The 27,828-nt window shown below is 38.2% G+C and overlaps 2 protein-coding genes across 2 annotated transcripts; both read right to left on the minus strand.

Annotated features, from left to right (window-relative positions):
- Nucleotides 1-4,449: 4,449 nt before the first annotated feature.
- LOC125398022 (olfactory receptor 5B3-like) lies at nucleotides 4,450-5,400 on the minus strand. Its single transcript, XM_048430579.2, has one exon. It carries the CDS (start codon nucleotides 5,386-5,388, stop codon nucleotides 4,450-4,452), a length of 939 nt encoding a protein of 312 aa, XP_048286536.1. The 5' UTR covers nucleotides 5,389-5,400.
- Nucleotides 5,401-12,261: 6,861 nt separating this feature from the next.
- On the minus strand, nucleotides 12,262-13,200 carry LOC125398021 (olfactory receptor 5B3-like). Its single transcript, XM_048430578.3, has one exon. The coding sequence runs from the start codon at nucleotides 13,198-13,200 to the stop codon at nucleotides 12,262-12,264; it is 939 nt and encodes a 312-aa protein (XP_048286535.3).
- Nucleotides 13,201-27,828: the final 14,628 nt, after the last annotated feature.

Here is a 27,828-nt window from a genome sequence, read left to right on the forward strand (position 1 = left end):
AGTGACCTTGTGTGCCTGGGTGAGAAAGAAAAAGGCTACTATCTCCCTGGGAAAGCTTTCTGCTAGGGAAATTCTAATACACAGTCTTGAATTTCTCTGAAGTTTACTTTATATCACTAACTTCAACTCTCCTCCCTTCTCAATTCTCAGGCTCAGATATTGTCAGCTTAGGTTAGGTCTTTTTCTTCCCACAAGAAAGGTTTCATAAGCCTTCTATTTACAACTGTACATATTTTTCAGGCAAATGCCAAAAGCTTCTAAGGTTTTTCTTAGTAAAATTAACTCCTTTTGTTCCACATCATCAAGGAATTGTTCTAATGATGATTCTGGCAATTCCCAGAACTGGCTACTTTTTTAAGGCTTTAATTAATAGTGGAGCAGAATTAAAAAATGTCCTCAGCAGTCTTGTTTGTATCCGCAACTGCCTGGAATAGTCTGATCTGTTAGCAATATGCAAGAATCACAAAGAACACACAGACAAGGGGAAAAGACAGACATATGGCTCCAAGGACAGCCAGGTCGAGTCAGTACTAATGGTGACTCAGGTAGCATTATACCACAACTGATTGCCAAGGGACCGCCTGGAACACACAGCTCCGAGAAGCACGAATCCCAATCCTTCCGGCAATATTTGCCCATCCAGTCAGCATTTCTGCTACACTGGCGAGACAGCCGTGGATGTAGCAATCATGGAACCTATGAGGGTGACTTTAACAAGATTTCCTCATAATGGAGGGCTTGGAGCCTGAAGTGGCCATCTTTTATATTCAGACTAGGCTCCCAGTGGTTAGACTTGGATACTAGCCCAGTCACACACACCTTCTACCCATAACCTGTTCTACCTGTAAGATGTGCTGGTGCAATGGTGGCTCAGAGCTTGTGGGTTTTGTCAAGAAGCCCAAGCCTTAAGACAGACTTCATGCCCAATACAGCCTACAGGTCCTAGATCCAGTAGTGGGATGGTTCAGAGATTATCTTAGGGTTTCTATTGCTGTGAAGAGACAATGTGGCTCTGGCAACTCCTATAAAGGAAACACTTAATTGGGGCTGACTTACAGTTTCAGAGGTTTAGTCCATTACTGTCATAGTGGGAAACATGGTGGCATGCAGACAGATACAGTGCTAGAGAGGAGCTGATGGTTCTACATCTAAACAAGCAGGCAACAGGAATGAATGTCACACTAGACATGGCTTAAGCATTTAAGACCGGAAGGATTACCTTCTTGTGATGTATGTCCTCCAACAAAGTCACACCTACTTTAATTAGGACACACTTCCTAATAATGCTGCTCCCTGTGAACTTACAGGGGTCGTTTTCTTTCAAATCACCACAGAGATCAAGAGTTAAACATGACTGACAAAAAACAAAATAGCACAACAAAAGTCAATGTAATCATTTCTAATGATATTCTGCTTTATTCATAACTTAGTGCCTACCCTGGTTGTCATAAAAGAGGCTTCCTCTAACAACTTGATTGGAACAGATGCAGAGGCTCATAGCTAAACACTATGCAGAGCTCTTATCACCCCATGTCAGAGGGAGAAGAAGAATTATAGGAGCCAGAGGGGCGGAGGACACCCAAAGAACACAACCTGCAGAATCAGCTAAGCAAGATTTATTGGGGTTCACAAAGGCTGAAGTGGCAGTCACAGAGCCTGCGTTGGTCCGCTCTAGGCCCTCTCAATTCATATTGTGGCTGTTTGTGTAATCTGATCGCCTGGTCTGTTATTTGGGCACTCTGTCCCTTTAAGAAACAAACCCTGGCCACTGCCAGCTTCCCCCTTCTGCCAAGGCAAGCAGGTCTTCTACCCCCCCCACACACACACCTCTCTCTCTGTCTGTCTGCCCTTCTTCTGGAGAGGCAGCTTCTGCCACTCTCTCTTTTTCCCCCTTCTCCCCTCACTCCCTTCCCCTTCCCCTTCATAACACATTAAATAATCTCTAATACCAAAACTCTCTCTGCATGACTTTTCTATTTAAATGTCTGTCTCCTGCTGAGGCCTCAGGCCACCAGCCAGGGGACACACCGAGGCCATGGGTGACCCACAGCTTCACCTTTTGGGGCTAGCCTTGGGTCACCAGCATTATGAATAAGAGTTTGGCTTGGTGTCTTTGCAGGGACTCCTAATAGTGGAATTGGGGGTGTCTCTGATTTTCTTGTACATAAGATTGCGGGGGGTATATAGAAGGTGACAACTAGTATCCAGAAGGTCGACCCACCAGAAGAATGACTCTCTGATAGAGAGCCCCACCTGGAAAAGTTGTGTAGTTACTGACTGTAAATGAACAGATGCTCTTGTCTATAATTTCTCTCATGTGTCTCTTCATTTCTTCTGTAAGAACTTCAGTTCTTCCCTAAGAAGAGCTGTGGGTGTGTTCCCACTGCTTGTGTGTTTATCTCGTGCATATAATCCATCTATTAGGCACACATATAGTTGTGAAGAGTCAGGAAGATGATTTATGCTTAATCTGTATATTTTTGGTGAATATAAACGATATTAAAACATTTTTCATTACTCAAACTTACATAGAAAAACAATTGTATTCTCCTTCACAAAGACAGCTAATTTTAGACTTCAGAACACATTTAAACCAATCTGATTGGCCCTGAGATGAATATTTGGATGCCACTAGAGACAAATACACGAGGTCAGTTTCCCAGGTGTTCATTGCTCACTCAAGGTCAGAGCTTGAGGCAGCTTTAGTAGACATAACTTTCTCAGCAATTAACTTTTTGCCCTAGTCCCAGCCTCAGTTTGTGTTATGGGCTCACGGTTCAACAAACTGTTTACTTTCTTTTAGGCTACATGCATGGCCAAGCATTACTCAAAATGACCTCCGTGGCCTGAGAAAAACTCTATGATTTATGTGTTATGAGAATGGTCTGAAAATGTAACATCTAACTGTCCAGACTTGTGTGCGAGGAGCAGCAGTGAAGAAGGAGGCTGCTGCAGAGAGCTATGTAGAAAGTGAAAGTCACCATCAGAAAGTATCTGTGTTTCCTTATTTTCCCCTCAGATAGAAAAAGTCTAGTATCTTGTTGTATTCATGGTTTTCTGCATGTCCTGGTGCTGACTGGAGGCTGCTTCCCTCTTCAGTTAGCAATGCTTTTGCCTGATCATGAGACCCCTTTTCTCCTGCTAGGCTGCCTTGTCCAGCCTTGATGCAAGGGTTTAAGTCTAGTCTTATTGCATCTTGTTATGTCATGTGTGGTTGATATCACTGGGAGGACTGTTCTTTTCTGAAGGGAAAGTGAGAAGCAGTGGATCTGGGGAAGGAGGGAGGTGGGGGATCTAGAAAGAAGGGAGTATGGGAATATAGTTTAGATTTCTATCGCTCAACGAAATACACCCAAAATATGGACACATGTATTTAAACCAGCATCACTTGGAGGTATTAGAGAAGTTATTCAGCAAAGAAAAAACAATTGTAAGTGATATTTCAATACCTTAATGAGCTATCTTAACTTATTTTTATTGGACACTAGCAGTGGAACTGAGATGTGTCAGAGGATAAAGTACTTGTCATACAAACATGAGAACAAGAGTCAGAACTCACATAAATGCCAGGGAAGCATAGGGGCCCATTTGTAATACCAGCGCTGAGACCATGGGGGTACATCTGCAATACCAGCACTGAGACCATAGAAGCACACTGTAATACCAACACTGAGACCATAGCGGCACATGTGCAATACAGCACTGAGACCATAGGGGCACATATGCAATACAGCACTGAGACCATAGGGTCACATCTGCAATACCAGCACTGAGACCATAGGGGCACATCTGCAATACCAGCACTGAGACCATAGGGGCACATCTGCAATACCAGCTGATAGAGGTAGGATTCCAGAGAAAGGTTAATAGCTAGACTGACTACTCTGCCAGGTCTATGTTCATTTGCCTGCCACAATGAATTATTTGAAGCATTGAGAAAGAAACCCATCTTCTGGTCTCCACATGTGTGCTATCATCCACAATATGCCCACAGATATGCAAACATGAATACATAAAAACATACACACAACAAAGAGATGCAAAAAATACCCCCCCAAAAAAGACCCAAAAGGAGTGTTCCATTTATGTCTGAATACTTTTCTGTTCCTATAGTGTGTGCCCATGTGGGTCACAAGAACACTTCTCCTCATGGGCTTTTTGTTGCCTCTTGTTTTACAGGTTTGTTAGCAGTGACATATAGAAATGATAAATAAACACTATGATCTATGATTGTTTAGAAAAATATAGCCCACATATATTAAAATTCCCTTTAGCCATTCTAAAGCAGGTATTGCATTTACATCATTGCTTCCCTTTTCTAAATTACAAACATTTGAAAGGAGAAGGATATTCTACTTAACATCAGGGTAGACCAGATATGTCACTAGGTATCTGGAGAAGACCTGAGAGCCCTGAAGCTGCATTACAGCACACCACTAAACACTAAGCTCAAAAGCCTAGGGAATACTTTGTCTTCTCCACAACTTTCTTGAATGCACTTTTCACTTCTTTGTTCCTCAGGCTGTAGACTACAGGGTTCAGCATGGGGATGACCATGGTGTAGAACACAGACACAATCTTGTCAGTGTCCATGGAATGGCTGGAGCTGGGCTGTAAGTACATGAAAATAAGCGTCCCATAGAAAATGGAGACAGCAATAAAGTGAGAAATACAGGTGGACATAGCTTTTTGGTATCCTGCAATTGAGCGCATCTTGAAGATGGTGATGAAGATGAATATGTAGGATATCAAAATAACAACAAGTGCAGAACATATAACAAAACTTGCCCCATAAAGAAGCACGATCTCACTGATCTTTCTATCAGAGCAAGAGAGAACCATGACTGCTGGAACGTCACAGAAAAAGTGATGGACCACATTGGACTTACAGAAGGAGAGCCTGAATGTGTCCCCAGTGTGGACAGAGGAATTCAGGAAACCACCAGCGTAGCAGGCTACAGTCAGACATGCACACATAGTAGGAGTCATTATGGTGGTGTAGTGCAGGGGTTTGCACACTGCAGCATAGCGATCAAAGGCCATTGCAGCCAAGAGAAAATTCTCTGCCGTAGCAAAGACTACAAATAAGAACATCTGAGCGGCACAAGCACTGTAGGAAATGACTTGGTTTCCTATAAGAAGTCCAGCAACAACTGTTGGAGTGACAGCTGAGGAGTAAAAGATGTCCACCAGAGACAAGTTACCAAGAAAAATATACATGGGAGTGTGGAGTCGAGAGTCCCAGAGAATCAGCACAATCATCCCTAAGTTTCCAACCATGTTCATGAAGTAGATGAGAGTGAACATGATAAAGAGAGGAGCCTGCAGTTCTGGTGTATTGGTTAGTCCTAGAAGGATGAACTCTGTAACCTCTGTCCTGTTCTCCATCAGTGTTATTTGGGAATCAGGAGACGCCCTGTAGCAAAGAGAAGTAAGAAGAGTTTATTAAGTACAAAGGATATTACTAAGCAATTGATGTATCTTCACACCAAAGTCATGGTTTATTTCATTATAACAAGAATATGTGTTTCAAACACTTTTATAACTAGGGCCAATGAGATGAGTCACCGAGTTAAAGTGCTTGCCTTGAAGTCTGATAGTCTAAATTCAATACTCAGGTCTTACAGTGCGAAAACAAAGAACCAAGCCTCAACAGATGCCCACTGATCTCTATACAATGACTGAGAAACACACACTCACACACCTCACACACACACACACACACACACCCAACAAAAAAAATGGATGATTCTCTATAATTAAAGCAGAAGGTAAATGAGAAATTTCTGGCAAAAGGACTTAGATCAATAGAATGAAATATTTTTAGAGGCCATCACTTCAGTTTTAAGTCTTTCATATTTGTGGACTGATACTTTGGAAAGTCAATGATTACCCAACATAACATTTCTGAAGATTGTAGAACAGCAAGATCACCATTTCCCATGCCTACGCATTTACAGACTTCTGTGTGAAATGTGTTAAGGATTGCTATCTGGACACTTCTACACATTTACTCCCATATTTCTGACCAAATTTGAACAGTGGCTACTTCTCTTAGATTTCAGAACACCAAATGCCAAGTATTAAATACACTGACAAAACTAATTTACAAACCAAAAGTTGTTCCCAGAGAAAAAATGGTTATCAAGTTCAGTTGTGTAACCTAAGATTAAGTCAAGTTGCAGTTCATAATTAGCCATTGTCTTTCCTGGATCACTTCAGTCTTAAATCTTTGTCCAGTAAACTAACTAATTGAGAAATATACACATAACAGATCTAGTAAGATGATCAGGGCAGAAGGGGCTTCTATAAGCACATTCATAGTTATAATAAAGGAGAGAAAGGTACCAGGTAGCATCAGGTAGAAAACTTTGGTTCTGGGGAGAATTGCATGCCTGACTTACTTTTGCAGCCAAAGAACCATTGGCTGATCCTGTCTTCTAAGCCAGAACTTCTGTATCTACAAAATAATGGTGATAATGTGTTCAGTGTTGAGGTATTGTTTTCTAAATCTAATGAGAAAATTTAATTTTTTAAATGAACAAAGCACTAATATCTAGCAGAACTGCATGATTCCGAGCTATGCAGTCATCATTGTCATCATGGTCGTTGTCGTCACCATCATCATTGTCGTCACCATCATCATCATTGTCATCATCATCATCATCATCATCACCAGGTATTAGAATGGAACTCTGCTCTTCTTGAGATCTGAGGAAAGTTTCTGGAAACATATAGGGCATCAAATGTGGATGAATGGAAATCTCATATCCCAACTTCCTTTTTTTACACACAATCCAGTGGGTCTTAGGTGAACCCCAATCACTCATGCTCTGTTTATTTGATTGACTTTTTTATGTAATCCATATGAGACACTCTTTTTTAAAATATTTTTTTACATATCTCTATTTCAGCTTTAGTAAATTTTCCTTCTTTTGCTTAGGATGCCATAACTTGATTAAAGTAAAAACTTCTCCAAAAGTTGAAAGTTCATAGTTTGTGCATTATATTTAGAATCATGACTTATTTTAGTGAAAAATTTCTTTTTGAAGTTTTTGATGGAATCTTTTCTAATATAAACATAATATCTTTAAAATGCTTTATTGGAATTTTAAGCCCTTAGACAAGTATCTATCCACTACCAACTAATACTTCTTCTAACCCTTCCAGAAGCTCACTTGACAAGCCTAGCAAATAGGACCTTCTGCAAACCTTAACAGACACAGCTACAGATACATGATAGGTATTACAAAATGCCACAAGAGCCCAGTGAAGAAGTATGTCTATGATTTCATGTGCATTTAATTGTGCTTGTATGAGAATAAAACATATTACCATTCATTGTTTGTGAAACTTAGTGATACTCTAGTTTTTTACAACTAGTTTCAAAAATTGTGATTCCATATTTAAGTAGTTAAATCTTTACAAAACGTTGTTTTACTCAAAGTTACAGTCTATGGATAAATGTCTTGGTAAATTTAAAATGAGATTATTGGATTTGGGTGGGATTCACTAAAATGAATATTAGCTCTTTTACTCCTAAGTTGTAGTCCTTTCTTTAGTCTAAAGACACATCATTTTCACTTATATTTTTTAAGTTCCAGTGATAGATCAGCATATAGCAAATAAAATCAAATTATTACTTGACCATCTAGCACCTCATCTCTACTGTTTCTCTAGGATTATTAGAAAGCAGGACACTGATATTTCATAAGCAACATTCAACTCTTCAGTGACAAAATTTCAATGTTTGCAAGACAGATCTAACTCTGTGTCTTAGAAAAGGGTTTTGACCCTTGAACTCTGTGCTCAAATGACTCACAGTGGTCCTGCTAATACTACTTTTGTGTGAGCTGGACTTTTCACTAAAAGTGGATGGTGATTATAGAAGCTTACCTTGCTCCTTGAAAAAGAGTGACAGTCAGTTCTGAACAGTGTGTTTGCAATGAGAAGTCCTTCCATGGAATTATGCATATCATCAGAGGAGGCTCTCTGGCAGGGAACAATCAAAAGGTGCTGAACTAACTAAAGCAAAAAAAAAAAAAAACCAACAGAGAAAAGACATTCAAACTCCCCAGCCATGAGATTACCATGCATTCCCTGTGTCCTGAGAGGGCTCTCTTACTTCCTCTTTACTTGTAAAAGAAAGGTTATAACATTACTTCTCCCATATAATCCATAGAGTTGTGTCTGTAGAGCAAAAGCGGGAGAAGGTACACAGAAGAGCTTGCTAACTGGTTATTTCTCCCAGGTTGTTCAGAACAGGTTTTACCTTGGATGTTTTTCTCAACCATTGTTGAAGATTCCAAGAAATCTCCAGTTGAAAAGAAAAGCAGTGTGTGGAAGGAAATATCAACATTCAGATGACTGAATGCTAACCAAAGTGGTCAGCTTGCCATCTGGCTCCTATAAAGTAGATCACCAGGATTAACTTCAAAGGGCAGTGCTCATAAGCTAGCCAGGCATTATGGAGACACTGAGCTCTCTGGAGATGCTCCCCTTGAGGGTACCTGTAGGTCCTTATTTCACCTTTATAAGGAAGAAACAATTAAACTCTTGCTGAATCAAAGATACATGGTTTAAATGTACCATGCACTTTTATCACCCATTATTTCCTTTATTCTCAAGTTAATGTATAATTTATAAACACCAATAAATAAACGATTTAGTATATATCCTTCACAATTTGGTCAAAGGTGTTACTACTCCCATGATCATTCTTCACTAATTTTTTAAAAGCTCTTGCAGACTCTGCTATTCTCTCATTTAGTAGACCTTCAAAACATCAAACCCTTTGTGTCCATATAATTTACCTTTGTGGCACCGGCTTTAACCAGACCCTTGGGAATTGTAATCACTGCTTTTGGTCCCTTTTACTTAGATTTTTACACTTGCGGTCCACTTGCAGTTTTGCCTTATTGGTCATAGAACCTTTTCTAATGTGCATTTATATTGTATTAAAAGCTGTTGGTACATTGTTTACCCTTCAGTTAAGCAACACATACTGTTCTGATTATGATTGGTTTGTTTTCTTGTGATTTGTGACAGGGCCTCCCTATAGCCCAGACCACCCTTAGCCTTCTCAGTGCTGGAATTAAAGACAGGCACCACCTTGCTCAGCTATTTCCACTGGTTGCCGACTGCAAACAAAGATAGCCTAACTCTTATTTTTCTAAAGTTTTTTTTTATGATCACAGGCAATACTAGAAAATACTTTTTAGCCTATTCTGTGAAGTCAACATTTCTTGAAACCAATGGTAGAAAAAACATAAAAGAAAGAAAATTACAGACAATATCTCTCCTCTCTTGAATATCCACAATATGTATGTGAATAGTTTAAATGTGTTACAACCTATTATTATTACTATGTCATTCCAGGAATGAAAAGGTACTTCACTACATGAAAGTCAACTACATAATAAAACAAATTATTATAATGAAGGGAAAATAAAAACAAATGTTTTGCTAAACTTACTAAGCACTTGTCAAAGTTTTCTTTCATGATAAATAAAGGTAGGGCTAAACACGAAATTCATAACATATGTGACACTCAAGAGGGAAAGTACAGAAACCTCTCATGTAATATCAAGCACAAAGCAGATATTTCGTTTTCATTAGCTTTGTAGAAATGTATAAGAAGATCTGGCCAGAACAACAGTCATGAAAACTAAATTGACACAACTATATGATACTGACAAAATGAAATTGTATATATTTTAAGATAATTTGATCTTATAGCTTAACTTTTGGTGCTCAAAATACATTAGATAAAAATCCTTAAAACGTGTCAAGATTCGAGAACATCCCCATCTTAGCATGCTAGCAGGCGATAATACAAAAAGGGAATTGTTCCACTGACAGCAAAAGTCCTCTAGTTCCTATCCAATTTGACATTTTTATTCCATAATTCCTTTCTCATTAACATACCAATGAACAATTATGGAATTACTTTATTTGTTTAGTGAAGATGAATGAATAATCCATGGACAGGTGATCACGACTCTCATGTTTCCAAGCAACCAGAAGAGGACGTTACAAATGGGAACAAATGGATTCAGTGCTCTGCTGGGTTAGAGCCAGATATTAACATAAGTTTCTCTTTAGCTTAACATCATCAGGACTGTGAGATACGAAAATAAGTATAGCTTTGTGTATACACATGTAAATATGCACACTAAACTAGAGAACTTTGCATGTATTCAGTTCATAAAATCTTTCCCTATAAAGACCATACGATGGCAGCACAACAATGCTGAAGGGTTAACTGTTGTTTTTTGCTTTTTTGTTTTTGTCTGCAAGTGGTAGACAGAAAAGGGCAGACAACAATGCTGAAGGGTCAACTGTTGTTTTTTGGTTTTTTTTTTTTTTGTTTTTGTCTGCAAGTGGTAGACAGAAATCATCTATGATTCCCCTTTTAAAAGTCAAAAAAGAGAGAGATGATTCAGTTGAAATGGGAATTTTAGAAAATAATTCAAGTAACCCACAAATGGAGCCTGCATTTGTAGTGTGAGAATAAAGACAAAAATGTCTGAAATATTCCGAAAATAGTCTGTGCTGCTACATGTCTACATATAATAAAATGTGTTTATGAGGCTTTATACTGTGGTTATTATGCTTCATCAGTGTTCTGAACATTTCATGATACAGCCGGACTCAACTGTTTTAATTTATTAATTCATTTAGCAAATATGTATAGAGTATCTATAGTAGGTCAAAATTCTATACAGGTACCATGAAATACTGTGTAATTAAAACAGGATCAAGTTAATCCTCTCGTTTAGATTTAGATTGCAGCCTAGATGAGGATGAGCACTGTGAAGACAAGGCAGAGTGGAGGGGCAGTGTGAATGGGAAGGAAAGTGACGGTCTTATGAAGGAGTCAGACTCTCAGTCTCTCTACAGGGAGACGTGAATGTAGTAAAGGAGACTTTCATCCAAGAAAGCAACAAATTCAAGCATCCAGAGGTGGAGACATTCTTGTAGTTGAGAAGAACTTTAAGGAGAGCAGTGTGAGTGGAGTGAGGGGACAGATTGTATGAGTGACAAGAGATGGTACAACTATATCAGGATAAATGAGCATCACTAGTGTTCAGAAGACCTTGCAGAGGGAAATCATGGGAAACATAAATGTGCCAGAGCACTTTTAAAGCACTGAAAATGTGGATAATCATGGACAATAAATTAATAATCCTTTATTTTCAGTCCACTTTCATTATATTCTACATATTTTTCCCTTTGAAATGTATAATGCAAAATTAAGCTTCTATAAAATGTCCTAGACACACAGGAATATTAGTTCATTTAAGATACTTTATCTCTCAACAAAATATACCAAGAATAAAAGTATATTTCTACATCACTAGCAGCACTTGGAGTCAAACCTCAATTAAACAGAAACAACCATAAAGCAGTATTCTCTTCCCACAATAACTTATTTAAATTGTTTTTGGAAACAAACAGTGAAACGGGGAAGTGACCCAACTGATAAAACATGTTATGCTAATATGAAGACCACAGTTTAGATTCTCAGAACCCACATAAATGCTAATGGGGAGTGAGGGCCATCTATAATTACAGCACTTGTAAGGTGGAAACACGGAATTACCAGAGGAAACTAGCTTTCTAGACTATTGATGGAAGAGATCTTGGTTTAATTAAAAGATACTCAATCAATAAGGTACACAGTCAGTCACTGATGAAGACTCCCAGTGTCACCTGTAAGCTTCTACAAACACACACACACACACACACACACACACACACACACACAAGCACACACAAAATTGAACACACAAGCTCTCATATACATATGAACATTAAATGTATATGCATGCAGAGCATGGATGAACACATACGTGAAAGAGAATACTTGCAGGATGCCATTCTACTATAGTTATGTTTCTACACCTATATATGTGTGTCCATGTGGGCTATGTGGGTCACAAGCAGACACTTCTTCTCACGGGCTTTTCTTTTCCCCTTGTTTTATAAGTATGTTAGCAGTAGCATATAGAAATGATAAATAAACACTGTGATCTATGAGTGTTTAGAAAAATATAGCCCACATATATTAAAATTCCCTTTAGCCATTCTAAAGCAGGTATTGCATTTACATCATTGCTTCCCTTTTCTAAGTTACAAACATTTGAAAGGAGAAGGATATTCTACTTAACATCAGGGTAGACTGGATATGTCACTAGGTATCTGGAGAAGACCTGAGAGCCCTGAAGCTGCATTACAGCACACCACTAAACACTAAGCTCAAAAGCCTAGGGAATATTTTGTCTTCTCCACAACTTTCTTGAATGCACTTTTCACCTCTTTGTTCCTCAGGCTGTAGACTACAGGGTTCAGCATGGGGATGACCATGGTGTAGAACACAGACACAGTTTTGTCAGTGTCCATGGAATGGCTGGAGCTGGGCTGTAAGTACATGAAAATAAGCGTCCCATAGAAAATGGAGACAGCAGTAAAGTGAGAAACACAGGTGGACATAGCTTTTTGGTATCCTGCAGTTGAGCGCATCTTGAAGATGGTGATGAAGATGAATGTGTAGGATACTAAGATCAGGAGGAGTGCAGAACAGATAACAAAACTTGCCCCATAAACAAGCACCATCTCGCTGACACGTCTATCAGAGCAAGAGAGAACCATGACTGCTGGAACGTCACAGAAAAAGTGATGGACCACATTGGACCCACAGAAGGAGAGCCTGAATGTGTCCCCAGTGTGGACGGAGGAATTCAGGAAACCACCAACATAGCAGGCCACGGTCAGACATATACACACAGTTGGAGTCATTGTGGTGGTGTAGTGCAGGGGTTTGCACACTGCAGCATAGCGATCAAAGGCCATTGCAGCCAAAAGGAAATCTTCTGTGGTGACAAAGGCTGCAAATATGAACATCTGAGCAACACAAGCATTGTAAGAAACAATTTTCTTTCCTATAAGAAGTCCAGCAACAACTGTTGGAGTGACAGCTGAGGAGTAAAAGATGTCCACCAGGGAGAGGTTGGCAAGGAAACAGTACATGGGAGTGTGGAGTCGAGAGTCCCAGAGAATCAGCACAACCATCCCTAAGTTTCCAACCACATTGGTGAAATAGATAAGGGTGATTATGATAAACAATGGGATCTGCAGTTCTGGGGCATTGGTTAGTCCTAGGAGAATGAACTCTGTTGTCTCTGTCCTGTTCTTCATCAGTCTTCTTTGGGAATCAGGAGATGCCCTGTAGTGAAGGTAACGTAGAGGGGTTGCCAAGATATTCAAATGTCTTTGTACCACTACCAGGAATTATTTTATTATTAAAAAACACATGGATCCCAAAGATTCTTAATGTCTAAGACCAGTGAGATGGTAAACGTACATCTCTCAAGTCACAGACGACTTGAGTACAAATCTCAGATTCCGCAGTGAAAGGGAAGGGGTAGCAACACATGAAAATTATCCTCTGTCAATTGCATAAATACCACAGCATGCATGCACCTACACACATATGTCATAAACATAGTGATAATAGAAATCACAATATTAGAAATGGGCAAGGTCTCATTATGGACTTCTGATTGCCCTGGAACTCATGAAGATCCAGCTGACTTCAGACTCCTAGAAATCAGCCTCCTTCTGCCTTCTATGTTCTGTGACTAAAGGTGTGCTTCATCATATCCATCAATGATTGAATACTTTATATCAGCATGTAGAGGAATTTAAACAATTTAATGAAGCGTTGTTGGAGTTCACCACACCGATATTTTAGTCTTGCATATTTCTGAACTAATACTTTGAAATTTAATAGCACTCAGTACTTATTTTTATATGTGTATTTGTATGTCTGTGTGTGGGAAAGTGCATGTGTGTGCAAGTGCTTGTGGAATTCAGAATTTTCAGTTCCTCTGGAGCCGGAGTTATAGGTGATTATGAACCATTTGATGTGGGTGCTGGTGACAGAACTCAAGTCCTCTGCAGGGGGTCATTTTTCAGCACCATCTTGAAATTTTAATGGATTGTCCAATGTGATGTTTGTGAAAGAAATATATCAGTTATATTACCTTTTCCCATCCTCAAGCTTTGGCATACTCCATGTGTGAATGTGGCATGAACTACCCCATGGATATATTTGCATATATTTTCCTTGATTTCTCAACAAATCTAAATCATCAAGTACTTTTTCTTACATGACATAAAAGCAGTGACTGAATATTATAATCTTGTTGAAAAATAAATTAATGTGCAAGCCAAACTTTGATCTTGAACAAAGTGATGATCAAGTTCAATGGCTTAAACTAAATTCAAACCAAGTTGCAATGCATACATCAAGAGCATTGTCTTTGCTAGATCACCTCAGTCTCAGGGTTTTCCCCAGTGAACCCAGTGAGAGACACAGGCAAACATCTATTGAGATGACTGGAAACAGCAAGGGCTTCTACAAAGACAGAGGTAATTATTGCAGGAAGGGTAGGGTATGTGGCAGCACAAGGGAGAGATCTTTGGCTTGGAAGAGAACTGCATTTGAGCCTGAACTTGCAGCTCAAGAACCACTGGTCCTTGCCCAACTCTTTCAAGCCAGATTTTCTAGAACTACAAAATAAAGATGATAATGTGTTCATTGGTGAGGTATTATTATCTAAATTAAATGAGAAATGTATTTTTTAAGTGAGCAAAACACTGATGTCTAACAGAGATGCATGATTGGTAGCTATGTCACCATCATCATCATCACCAGGTATTAGAATGGGACTTTTGTCCTTCTTGTGATCTGAAAAATAGTTTGTAGCATTGTGTAGGGCATCAGGTGTGGATGAGTGCTGAAGTCTGGAAATTTCATTCCCCAAATTTCCTTTCTACACTCTCAGCTCAGTGTTTCCTTATGTGAACCCCAGTAACCAATATGACTGTTTTATGTATTTCTTTTAATTTTTTTCTTTTGATTTAATATTTTCTTTCATATATTTATTTCAGCTTGAGTACATTTTTTCTTTTGCTTAGGGGTGCCATTACTTGATTGAAACACATACAGCATCAAAAGTTGAAAGATCATAGATCGTGAGCTATATTTAAGTTCATGAATTGTTTAAGAAAAAAATCTGTTTGAAGCTTTTGATTGAATCTTTTCTATTGTAAATACAATACTCTAAAATCCCTTTTTTAGAGTATCAAGTTCATAGAAATGTATCTGTCCTCTGCCAGCAACAGCTTCTTATTGTTCATCTCCTTTCCATTTCAGCAACTCACCTAACAAGCCTAGCTCTTGAGAGCTGCATGCAAGACTTAACAAAACAATCACTTCTGAATATATTAGATGCTACAATATATATTAAGGAATTAGTTTGTGTGTAACTTGTTAACATACAAGCGTGATTTTTTCTGAGTTAACTGGGGAAAATAGGGATATTTAATGTATCTGACTTTACAAAGCAATTTCCCTTACAGTTTGACACATTATAAAGAACACATCATAGCTCTCTGGGCTGGCGAGCACCTCAGTGGAAACAACACATGTACAGCTTGCATGTGGCATGGCACCTCAAGGGTTGAAGGCCCTGATCTTTATGACTCAGTCTCCATTTTTCTTTGTAGTGGACACGATGTCCTTGTGCTCTCAGATAAGCACGAGGGAAAACAGGAATGTTAAAAACACAGGGTTTTATGTTCCACGGAGTACATATATACCTGTTTTTCACTCAGGAGGCTGGAGATTAAATACTTAATAGCCTGGTGCCCTGTACTATCTGTAGGGCCAGGCCACCTCCCAGGTCTCCCAAACTATTATGTTTATTCACATTCTTTCTTCCTGGGACTTTATCTCTTATTTATTTATAAAAAGAAAACATACTATCTTTATTTTATTTTACGTACCAATCCCAATTCCCACTCCTTCCCCTCCTCCCATACCTCTATTTGCCATCTGACTCAACCACCCCATCCACTCCTCAGAGAGGGTAAGGCACATTGCTTTGGGGAAGGTCCAAGTCCCTCCTTACTATATCTAGGCTGAGCAAGGTACAAGCCAGTACAAGCAGTAGGAATAAATCTTGGTGCCACTGCCAGTGGCCCCTCAGTCAGCTCAGTAACAAAACTGTCACCCACAATCAAAGGGTCTAGTTTGGACCTATGCTGGTTCCTTAAAATGAAGGTCAGGTCTTTTGTTTATTCATTTAAAATCCTTTTAAGATTAAAAATTAATCATTTTACTTTACTCTTTAATCTCCAAAACAAAATTGGTACTAGAGAGATGAGTCAGTGTTTAAGATCACTGAACAGTCTTACAAATAACCTAAGGGCAAATCCCATCACATGTATGCCAGCCCATGGTCATCTGTAACTTCAGTTCCAAATGGGTCCAATGACTTTCTCTGGTCTTGACCAGCACTGGACATATGTGGTGTAAGACATACACACATACACTCAGGCAAACTATCCATATAAATAAAAATAAATAAATATCCAAAAATAAGTCTCCAATGATAAATCAATATATAACAAATAATATTAAATTATTATGGGATTCTACAGGAAATTATGGGATTTGGGTGGGATTCATTAGAATGAATATTAGCTCTTTTTTCTTAAGTTATAATCCTTTCTCTAGTGTAAAGACACATCATTTTAACTTATATTTTTAAGTTCCAGTGGGATATCAGAATATAGCAAATAAAATCAAATTATTACCTGACCAGCTAGCACCTCATCTCTACTGTTTCTCTAGGATTATTGGAAAACAGGACACTGATATTTCATAAGCAACATTCAGCTTTCCAGTGAAAAAATTTCAATGCTTGAAAGACAGATCTAACTCTATGTCTTAGAAAAGGGTTCTGGCCCTTGAACTCTGTGCTGAAATGACTCACAGTGGTCCTGCTAATACTACTTCTGTGTGAGCTGGACTTTTCACTAGAAGTAGATGATGATTATAGAAGCTTAAAACTTGCTCCTTGAACAAGAGTGACAGTCAGTTCTGAACAGTGGGTTGGCAATGAGAAGTCCTTCCACGGAATTATGCATTGCATCATTGGGAGGGGGGGTCTCAGGCAGGGAACAATCAAAAGGTGCTGAACTATCTAAAGCAACAAAAAACAGAGAAAAGACATTCAAACTCCCCAGTCATGAGATTATCATGCATTCCCTGTGTCCTGAGAGGGCTCTCTTACTTCCTCTTTACTTGTAAAAGAAAGGTTATAACATTGCTTCTCCCATATAATCCATAGAGTTGTGTCTGTAGAGTGCAAGTGGAGGAAGGTGCACAGAAGAGCTTGCTAACTGGTTATTTCTCCCAGGTTGTTCAGAACAGGTTTTACCTTAAATGTTTTTCTCAATCATTGTTGAAGATTTCTAGGAAATCTCTGGTTCAGAGGACAGCCAGTGCGTATACGTGAATACCAACATTCAGATCACTGAATGATGACCAAAGGTGGCCAATGTGCAGTCTGGTCTTCTAAACTGATGTTGGACTTCAGAGAACAATGCATGTAAATGAGTTGGGCTTTATTGATTCATTGAATTCTCTGGGAATGATCCCCATAAGTCATCTGTAGGTCCTCATTTCACCTTCCTAAGAAAGAAACACTCCCAGGTGAGACCAACTAGAGAATTTAAGTGTATCTATCTATCTATCTATCTATATTTATATCACCCATTATTTCTTCTTTATCACTAATGTATAATTTATAACCAATAATAAATAAACATTTTAGTATGTAGAGTATGCAGTTTTGTAAAAGATATATTTTTGTAATCCTACCATTACTACCCTTCCTATGTGTTTTCAGAGTTATGTTCTTTCACGGGCTTGCTCTGGAAAATACTAAACTCTTCTTGTCCACACAATTTAATCTTTGTTACAATGGCTTTAGCGAGATGCCAGGATATGGAATCATTGGTTCAAGTCCTTTCACTTATATATTATATTTGTGATCTGTTTGTATTTTGCCTTATAAATGGAAGAACCTTTTTTGTAATGAAGTTGTATTTCATGATATAAACTTTATGCATTGTTCCTCCCATACATCAATTAAGGAAACTTTGTATTGTTTTTATTGTGGGGTGTGTGTGTGTGTGTGTGTGTGTGTGTGTGTGTGTGTGTGTTGTCACATAGTCTCTTTAAAGCCCAGACCATCTTTAGCCTTTTGGATGCTGGAAATATAAACATGCACCACCTTTCTTATCTGCTTTCTCTGCTGATTTAAATGAATCTGGCCTGACTTTACATTTTCTTAAAGCTTTTTCTTTTTTTAATACTTACTTATTTTCTTATTTTCTTTTTTTAATTGATTTTTATTGAACTCTAAATTTTTCTCTGCTCCCCTCCCTGCCTGTCCCCTCCCCCTCCAACCCTCCCCCAAGGTTCCCATGCTCCCAATTTACTCAAGAGATCTTGTCTTTTTCTACTTCCCATGTAGGTTAGATCTACATAAGTCTCTTAGTGTCCTCCTTGTTCTCTAAGTTATCTGGAATTATGACTTGTATGCTGATTTTCTTGCTTTATGTTTAAAAACCACCTATGAGTGAGTACATGTGATAATTGTCTTTCTGTGTCTGGGTTACATCACTCAAAATAATGTTTTCTAACTCCATCCATTTTCTTGCAAAATTCAAGATGTCGTTATTTTTTCTGCTATATAGTACTCCATTGTATAAATATATCACATTTTCCTTATCCATTCTTTGGTCAAGGAGCATTTAGGTTGTTTTCAGGTTCTGGCTATGACAAATAATGCTATTAACAAAGTTGAGCTCATGCTCTTGTGGCACGATTGAGAATCCTTTGGATATATACCAAAAAGTGGTATTACTGAGTTTTAAGGAAAGTTGTTTCCTAATTTTCTGAGAAATTGCCACAGTGACATCCAAAAGGGCTGTACCAGTTTGCATTCCCACCATCAATACATAAGTGTTTCCTCTTCCCCACAACCTCTACAACATAAGTTGTCATCAGTGTTTTTAATCTTGGCCATTCTTACAGGTGTAAGATGGAATCTCAGAATTATTTTGATTTGCATTTTTCTGATGACTAAGGATATTGAACATTTCCTTAAGTGTTTTTAAGCCATTTGAGATTCCTCTGTTGAGAGTTCTCTGATTAGGTCTGTACTCCATTTTTTTAAATTGGATTTTTTGTTCTTTTGATGACCAATTTCTTTAGTTCTTTGTATATTTTGGAGATCAGAACTCTGTCTGATGTGGAGCTGGTGAAGATCTTTTCCCATTCTGTAGGCTGCCGTTTTGTATTGTTGATTGTGTCCTTTGCTTTACAGAAGCTTTTCAGTTTCAGGAGGTCCCATTTATTGATTGTTTCTCTCAGTGTCTGTGCTGCTGGGGTTATATTTAGGAAGTGGTTTCCTGTGCCAATGAGTTCAAGTGTACTTCCCACTTTCTCTTCTATAAGGTTCAGTGTGGCTGGCTTTATGTTGAGGTCTTTGATTCATTTGGACTTGAGTTTTGTGCATGGTGATAGATATGGGTCAATTTTCATTCTTCTAAATGTGGATATCCTGTTATGCCAGCACCACTTGTTAAATATTCTTTCTTTTTCCATTGATATTTTCTGCTTCTTTGTCAAAAATCAGGTGTTCTAAGGAGTGTGGATTAATATCCAGATATTCTGTTCTGTTCCATTGGTCCTCCTGTCTGTTTTTATTCCAGTACTAACCTGTTTTCAGTACTGTAGTTCTGTAGTAGAGTTTGAAGTCAGGGATTGTGATGCCTCTAGAAGTTCTTTTATTGTACAGTATTGTTTTGTCTATCCTGGTTTTTTTGTTTTTCCATATGAAGTTGAGTACTGTTCTTTGGAGGTCTGTGAAGAATTTTGCAGGCATTTAGATGGGCATTGCATTGAATATGTAGATTGCTTTTGGTAAGATTGCTATTTTTACTATGTTATTTCTGCCTACCCAAGAGCATGGGAGATCTTTCCACTTTTTGGTGTTGTCTTCAATTTCTTTCTTTAGAGATTTAAAGTTCTTGTCATATAAGTCTTCCACTTGTTTGGTTAGAGTTACTCCAAGATAGTTTATGCTATTTGTGGCTATTGTGAAGGGTGTTGTTTCTCTGTCCCAGGGTTTCTATCATGTGTACAGGAGGGCTACTGATTTTTTTTTAGTTAATGTATTCTGCTACATTACTGAAAGTGTTTGTGAGTTGTAGAAGTTCCTTGGTAGAATTTTTGGGGTCACTTATGTAAATTTTCATATCATCAGCAAACAGTGAGAGTTTGACTTCTTTTCTGATTTTTATCCCCTTGATCTCCTTTTGGTGTCTTATTGTTCTAGCTAGGACCTCAAGAACTATATTGAATTGATATGGAGAGAGTGGGCAACCTTAACTTGTTCCTGATTTCAGTGGGATTACTGGGAGTTTCTTTTCATTTAGTTTGATGTTGTCTGTTGGTTTGCTGTATATTGCCTTTATTATGTTTAGGTATGTTCCTTGTATTCCTGCTCTCTCCAAGACCTTTACCATAAAGTAATTTGGAAGCTCAGTCAATCACATTCTGTTTAGGGTGTGGCCCCCTGAAGCCAAGAAGTAAAGATAAAAGCATCCAGGTGAGCTCACCCTCTCTCTCTTTGTCCCCCTCCCTAACCCCCTGTGCTTCTGGTGTTCATTGGATTCTTGGTTGTATAAGTGTTCCTTTTCCCCAATTATTAAATCTTTTGTATTAAACAGGTCTGGTTAATTCTAACTGTCGATTGACCATGTCCATCAGTAAAGGGATGCTCTATCTTGTCAAAAACTTTTTCGGCATCTAATGAGATGATCATGTGGTTTTTATTTTTCAGTTTGTTTTTATGGTGGATAACGAGGAAAATTTTTCATATGTTGAACCATCCCTGCATTTCTGGGATGAAGCTGACTTGATCATGGTGGATGATGGTTCTGACATGTTCTTGAATTCAATTTGCCAGTATTTTATTTAGTATTTTGCATTGATATTCATGAATGAGATTGGTCTGTAATTCTCTTTCTTGGTAATGTCTTCCTTTGGTTTGGGAATCAGGGCATTTGTAGCCTCATAAAAAGAGTTTAGCAATGGTCCTTCTGTTTCTATTGTGTGAAATAATTTGAGGAGTATTGTTATTATTTCTTTTTTGAAAGTCCTATAGAATTCTGAACTTAAACCTGGGCTTTTTTGTTGTTGTTGTTGGAAGATTTTGATGACTGTTTCTATTTCTTCAGCCATTGTAGGTCTGTTTAATTTGCTTATCTGGTCTTGATTTAATTTTGGTAAGTGATATTTATTCAGAAAGTTGTCCCTTTCCTTTAAGTTTTCCAATTTTGTTGAGTACAGTTTTTCAAAATATGACTGAATGATCCTCTCTATTTTCTCCATGTCTGTTGTTATGTCCCCCTTTTCATTTCTGATTTTGTTAAATTAGATATTCTCTCTCTACCTTTTGATTGGTTTGAATAAAGGTTTTCTATTTTGTTGATTTTCTCGATTAACCAACTCTGTCTCATTGATTCTTTATATTGTTTTCTTTATTTTATTTTGTTGATTTCAGCTCTCAATTTTGTTATTTTCTGCCATCTAGTTCTCTTAGGTGAGATTGTTTCTTTTTGTTCTAAAGTTTTTAAATGTTCTGTCAATTCACTAGTGTGGGATTTTTCCAGCTTCTTAATGTAGGCATTTAGTACTATGAACTCTCCTCTTAACACTACTTTCATTGTTTCCCATAAATTTGGGTCTGTTGTGTGGTAATTTTCATTGAATTTTAGAAAGTCTTTAATTTCTCACTTCATTTCTTCCTTGATTCGTTGATGATTCAGGTGAGCATTGTTTAATTTCCATGTGTTTGTGGGTTTTCTGGAATTAGTATTGCTGTTGACTTCTAGTTTTAAAGCACGATGATCTGATAAGGTACATTGGGTTATTACAATTTTTTTGTATTTGTTGAGGTCTGTTTTGTTACCGAGTATGTGGTCAATTTTTGAGAAGGTTCCATGAGGTGCTGAGAAGAAGGCATATTCTTTTCTGTTTGGATGGAATTGCTATAGATGTCTGTTAAGTCCATTTGAGTCATAACAACTGTTAGTTCTCTCATTTCTCTGTTCATTTTTTGTCTGACTGACCTGTCCAGTGGTGAGAGGGGAGTGTTGAAGTCTCCCACTATTAGTGTGTAGGATTTAATGTATAATGCAAGCTTTAGAAGTATTTCTTTTGCATATGAGGATGCCCTTGTATTGGGGGCATAGATGTTCAGTATTGAGATTTCCTCTTGATGGATTTTTCCTGTGACTAATATAAAATGTCCTTCTTTGTCTCTTTTGAGGGATTTTAGCTTGAAGTCTATTTTGTTAGATATTAGGATAGCTACACCCACTTGTTTCTTAGGTCCATTTGATTGATATATTTTTCCCAACCCTTTACTCTGAGAGAATGTCTGCCTTTGAGGTTGAGAGGTGTTACTTGTATGCAGAAGAAGGATGGATTCTGTTAACATATCCAGTCTGTTAGCCTGTGCCTTTTTATAGGTGAATTGAGTCCATTTACATTTAAAGGATATTAATGACTAGTGATTGCTATCTCCTGTTAATTTAGTTTTCATTGTTGGTGATGTTAATTTGTGTGTTTTCCCCTTCTTTGGGATTTGTTGTTATGAGACCATTATTTGTCTGTGTTTTTGTTTGTGTAACCATCTTCCTTGGGTTGGAGTTTCCTTCAAATATTTTGTGTAGGGCTGGGTTTGTGGCTAAGTATTGGTTAAATCTAGTTTTGTCATGGAGTATCTTGTTTTGTCCTTCTATAGTGATTGAAAGTTTTGCTGGGTATAGTAGTCTGGGCTGGCATCTGTGGTCTCTTAATGTCTGCATAACGCTTGACCGCAACCTTCTGACTTGCATTGTCTCCAATGAGAAGACAGGTGTAATTCTGATAGGTCTACCTTTATATGTTACTTGGTCTTTTCCCTTTGCTGCTCTTAATAGTCTCTCTTTTCTCTGTATGTTTAGTGTTTTGATTATTATGTGACAAGAGGATTTTTGTTTTGGTCCATTCTATTTGGTGTTCCGTAAGCTTCTTGTATCTCCACAGGCATATATTTCTTTAGGTTGAAAAAGTTTTCTTCTATGATTTTGTTAAATATATTTTCTGTGCTTTTGAGTTGAACTTCTTCTCCTTCTTCTATATCTATTCTTAGATTTGGTCTTTTCATGATGTCCCATATTTCCTGGATATTTTGGGTTAAGCTTTTGTTTGGTTTAATGTTTTCTTTAACTGATTAGTCTATTTCCTCTATAGTATCTTCAGTGCTTGAGATTCTCTCTTCCATCTCTTGTATTCTGCTGCTCATGCTTGCCTTTGTGGTTCCTGATCATTTTCTCATGATTTCTGTTTTTATAATTCCCTCAGTTCATTTTCTTCTGCTTCATCTATCTTTTTTGTTCAGGTCTTGCTGTTGTAGGGTCTTTAGGTTTTAATGTAGGTTTTAATGGTGCTGTGTTTCTCTTTGTGGTTTTGGGTGTGTTCTTACCTTTTCTACTCATCTTTTCCTCTAATAGGTGTGGTTTGGGCTGTCTGAGATTCTGTTGCTTAATTGTCTATGTGCCAGTGAATCCAAAGCTCAGATGGTAGTTCTTTGTGGTACAGTCTGTACCACAGTTCTAGTTACACAGTTGATTACTCCATGTTCCTGGAGGTAGCTCAGTGTTCCTGGGATTTGCTCTGCTCCCTTGGAGTTTGCTGTATCAGGCCTTCTTTGGCCTAGTTTACCAACTTTGACCTGTTTCTGTAAACCCTGGTCTGGACCCCCTCCTGCAGAAGTCCCTGGCTTGGAGTTGGTCCTGCAAATGTCTCTGGCTCTGGTCTACTGCCTCCGATTTCCCAGGCTCCGGTGTGTCCAGAACTGCAGAGGACCTAGCTCAGGCTTACTCCCTCACAGGTCCCAGTCTCACGCGCGGACCTGCAGAGATTTCAGGTTCCTGCCTATTCCCTTTGATGTCCCAGACTAATGCCCGTACCCACAGAGAGGCCTACTCCCTCTGAGGTTCCAAACTCACACCGGACTCCATGGAGACCTCTTGTTCCTGCCTACTCAGTCGAAGGTCCCAGATTCACGCCCAGACTGGCAGAGGTCCTGGCTCAGGCCTAGTTCCTTGGAGGTCCTAGACTCATGCTCAGACCCACAGGGGTCCTGGCTTAGGTCTACTCCCTTGAAGGTCTCAGATTCATGTCTGGACCCTCAGCAGTCTCTGACTCTGTCTCACTCACTCAGCAGTTACACCCCTGTACCAGTTCCTGCTCCGGTGGGGATCGCTGTCCCTAAAGCTTTTTCTTATGAACACAGGCACTACTAAGAAATCATACCACACTCATTCTGTGAAGCCAGAATTTCCTGATACCAACTCTAGTCAAAAATGTCAGGAGAGTAAAATCGGACAATATCTCTATTTAATATATATTTAGCAATACAAAAAATAAAAGAAATTCATCAGTTTTTAAACTTAGTTTCTCTAGTAGTTTGAATGATAATGGTTCCCATTGGCTTTTATATTTTAATGCTTAGTTACCAACTAGTGAAACTGTTGAGAATGGATTAGGTAGTGTGGCTTTCATGTAGGAGGTATGTGACTAAGAGTGGGCTTTGAGGTTTCAAAAGCCCAAGTCACATCTCTCTCTCTCTCTCTCTCTCTCTCTCTCTCTCTCTCTCTCTCTCTCTTTCTCTGCCTGTTGCCTACAGGTCAGGATATAATGCTCTTAGCTACTGCTCTAGTGCCATGCCTGTCTATGTCCTACCATTATGATTAAAGACCCTCTAAAATTATAAATCTTCAAGTGAATGCTTTCTTTTATGAGAGTTGCTTTGGTCATAGTGTCTCTCTAGAGCAATAAAACAATAACTAAGACTTAAGAAACCATTAATATTTTATTATTAGAAATATATAGGTACTTCAATATGTAAAAGTCAATCATGTAATAAAACAAATTAATATAATATAGAGAAAAGAAAATGAGAATAATCTTTTTACTGTATGATAAATATAAGTTATTTCAATGCTTTCTTTTATGATAAAGTTGGGTAGATAGCTAGTAACAGATGTGAATTACACAAAGTACAAAAATAATGGTTAAATCTCATAGCTAATGTTATACTCAAGAGAGAACTTGGGTCCGCAGTAAGTGCAGAATATGCTGTTAGCCACTGATCCATCTCTCCAGCTCTATTTAGAAAAATTAATGAATTACCCAGTTTGACAAATCTGAAATAAGTAAAAAGGAAAGTAAGAAAACCTGTTATATAAGTTTTCCAACAACACAAGTGTTATTGTTTTTATCTGTTTGGCTCAAAATTGTTCCAGAAGCATCTATCCAGAGCAAACAGTCAAAAAATAAATCAAAAGACAAAAAGGGATAAATGAAGCTAGAGCTATTTTTACATTTTTACTCATTTTTTTTGCTGTTTGAGAATTTCATACATCCTGTTTTCATCAAATCCATCCCATTTGCTGTCTCTGATTCCTCTCTTTTCCCTCCATCAATTTTCTCTCTCAACTTCATGGTTTTTCTTTGAACTTACTGAGTCTACTTACTCCTGCCTATACATGCATTGGTGGAGGGCTACCTACTGGAGCTTGAGTACTTCTCAAGGGCACCATGTCCCCGAGGATGACTGACATTCCTCTCTCCATCAGCAAGCATCAGTTACCAACTGCTCCCCCGCTCCTCTCCCATTAAGGCTAGCATTCTGGCTGTCTTAATCTTGTGGACTTCTTGTGCATGTAATCAGAGCTGCTATGAGTCTCTATGCAATGGTGCTGGTATGTCCAGCATATACTATTTTTCTTGCAGCCATCAACTACATCTGGCTCTTACAGTCTTCTGACCCAACTTGAACAATGTTTCCTGACCCTTGCAGGGAAAAACTGTGATCTAGAAGCTTCATTTAGACTTGGGCACTCAACGGCTTCTTATTCTTTGCATATTAACTGGTTGTAAGTCTCTATATTAATTACCATCTACTGCAAAAAGAAGGTTCTCTGATGAGGATTGAGAAGTGCACTCACTTCTTAGTACAAACATAAGAACTTGGCCAGGAGGCATGGTGGCATACAACTTTGATCCCAGCACTAAGGAGGCACAGGCAGAAAGATCTCTGTGAGTTTTAGGCTAAACTGATCTATTTCAATTTTCATGTCTTCAAGAACAACATAGAGGCATCCTGTCTCAAACTAACAAAAACAGATAAGAACTTAGGTAGCAGTTTATTACTATGCCTATTTGATGTGGGATTCTCCTTTGTATGCTGCAAATATATTTTATTGCCATTGGTTAATAAAGAAGCCACTTTGGCCTGTGGCAGGGCAGTATAGAGGCAGACAGCGGGTAGGGGAGTGGATGAGACTGAATGCAGGGAGAAAGAAGGCAGAGTCAGAAGATGCTATGTGTGGGGGGCAGCTATGATAAGCTAAGTATGAACAGGTCACTCAAAGGAAGTTCTTTATTGTTGAAAGAAGAGCAGTGGGCTGCATCCCACCACCCAGCTAGCTTAATCCCCAAAATAACGACATGGAAATTGTATTAATTAAACACTACCTGGCCCATTAGTTTTAGCCTCTTATTGGCTGACTCTCACATCTTGATTCAACCCATTTCTAATAATCTGTATCACCACTTGACTGTGGCTTACCGGGATGTGTCTAACCAGTGTCCATGTTGGGCAGGAGAAGCATGGTATCTGCCACATTTCCCTTCTTCCCAGCATTCTGTTCTGTCTAATCCGTCCACCTAAGGGCTGCCCAATCAAAAGGCCAAGGCAGTCTCTTTATTCAACCAATGAAAGTAACACACAAACAGAAGAACCTCCTACACCATTTCCCCTTTTTCTGTTTAAACAAAAAAGAAAGGCTTTTACTTTAGCATAGTAAAATTACATTCAGCGAAACAATTATCAAGCAAATATTACAGTTTCAATATTTAGATCTATTTTATCTTTTATCATAACAAGGGAAAATTATAACTATTTATCTATTTTTTAACTTCATCAAAGACTCCAGAAAAATAAAATATTACCTAAATAAACCAGTAGTAAGCAACTTCCAAAACTCTAGAAATGACAGAGACTTCTTGCTGTCTGGACAGGCACCCAAAGTTATTTTGTACCATTAGGGCATTCATCTTCAGCCTAAAAGCCCATAGTATCCAGCAGACTTTTCCATGAAGCAGGAAATTTTAAAGGCAGTTTAGTCACTTTCTGCTGTGTCCAGTAGAATGTCTTGCAGATTCTTTTATGAACCAGGAACCCTGAAGGAACATCTCTACTTTAGGCAAGTTCAGCAGTCCTCTCTCTGTGGGTTCTTTTTGTCCAGCTTATGCAACAGTCCAGGCAAAAGCAGTTTCTTGCCCAAATGGCTAGCAAACTCCATAAGGAACCTCTTTGATGTCCACCTTCCTCAGGAAGTAGCTTGGTGCTGTCAGGAGCAGACATGCCTCATTATAATGAAAAGCCCTAAGTTAGTAAAACATTAAATGCTATATTCTGTAGTCTTTGAAAGATATGAAGAATGCTTATCTAACTGAAATATATCTCTCTATATATCTAGAAAATCTAACTAGCATGACTACAAACTTGACTATTATAGATGATTATCCATTAACAACCTAGATTTCCTAATTATACATTACATTTTTAATGAACTACACAATCACAATACCTTAATCAAGATTAGAAATATGCATACAACAAGATTGACCTTAAATTTATATCAATATAGCCAAATCCATACCAATACAAATTATTTATCTCTAAATCATATCCCCCTTTTAAATGTAAAAGAACATTTATAAACAATATTTGGGAATATGGGTGCAGTGTAATTATTTTGGGGGCTAAGCAAGTCAGA

This window comes from Myodes glareolus, chromosome 7, assembly GCF_982192425.1.
Source record: "Myodes glareolus chromosome 7, mMyoGla1.1, whole genome shotgun sequence".
Classification (NCBI taxonomy): Eukaryota; Metazoa; Chordata; class Mammalia; order Rodentia; family Cricetidae; genus Myodes; species Myodes glareolus.

Bases quoted from the DNA above. Each gene is read 5' to 3' on its own strand.
- LOC125398022 (XM_048430579.2), bottom strand. From the start codon at position 5,388: ATGGAGAACAGGACAGAGGTTACAGAGTTCATCCTTCTAGGACTAACC.
- LOC125398021 (XM_048430578.3), bottom strand. From the start codon at position 13,200: ATGAAGAACAGGACAGAGACAACAGAGTTCATTCTCCTAGGACTAACC.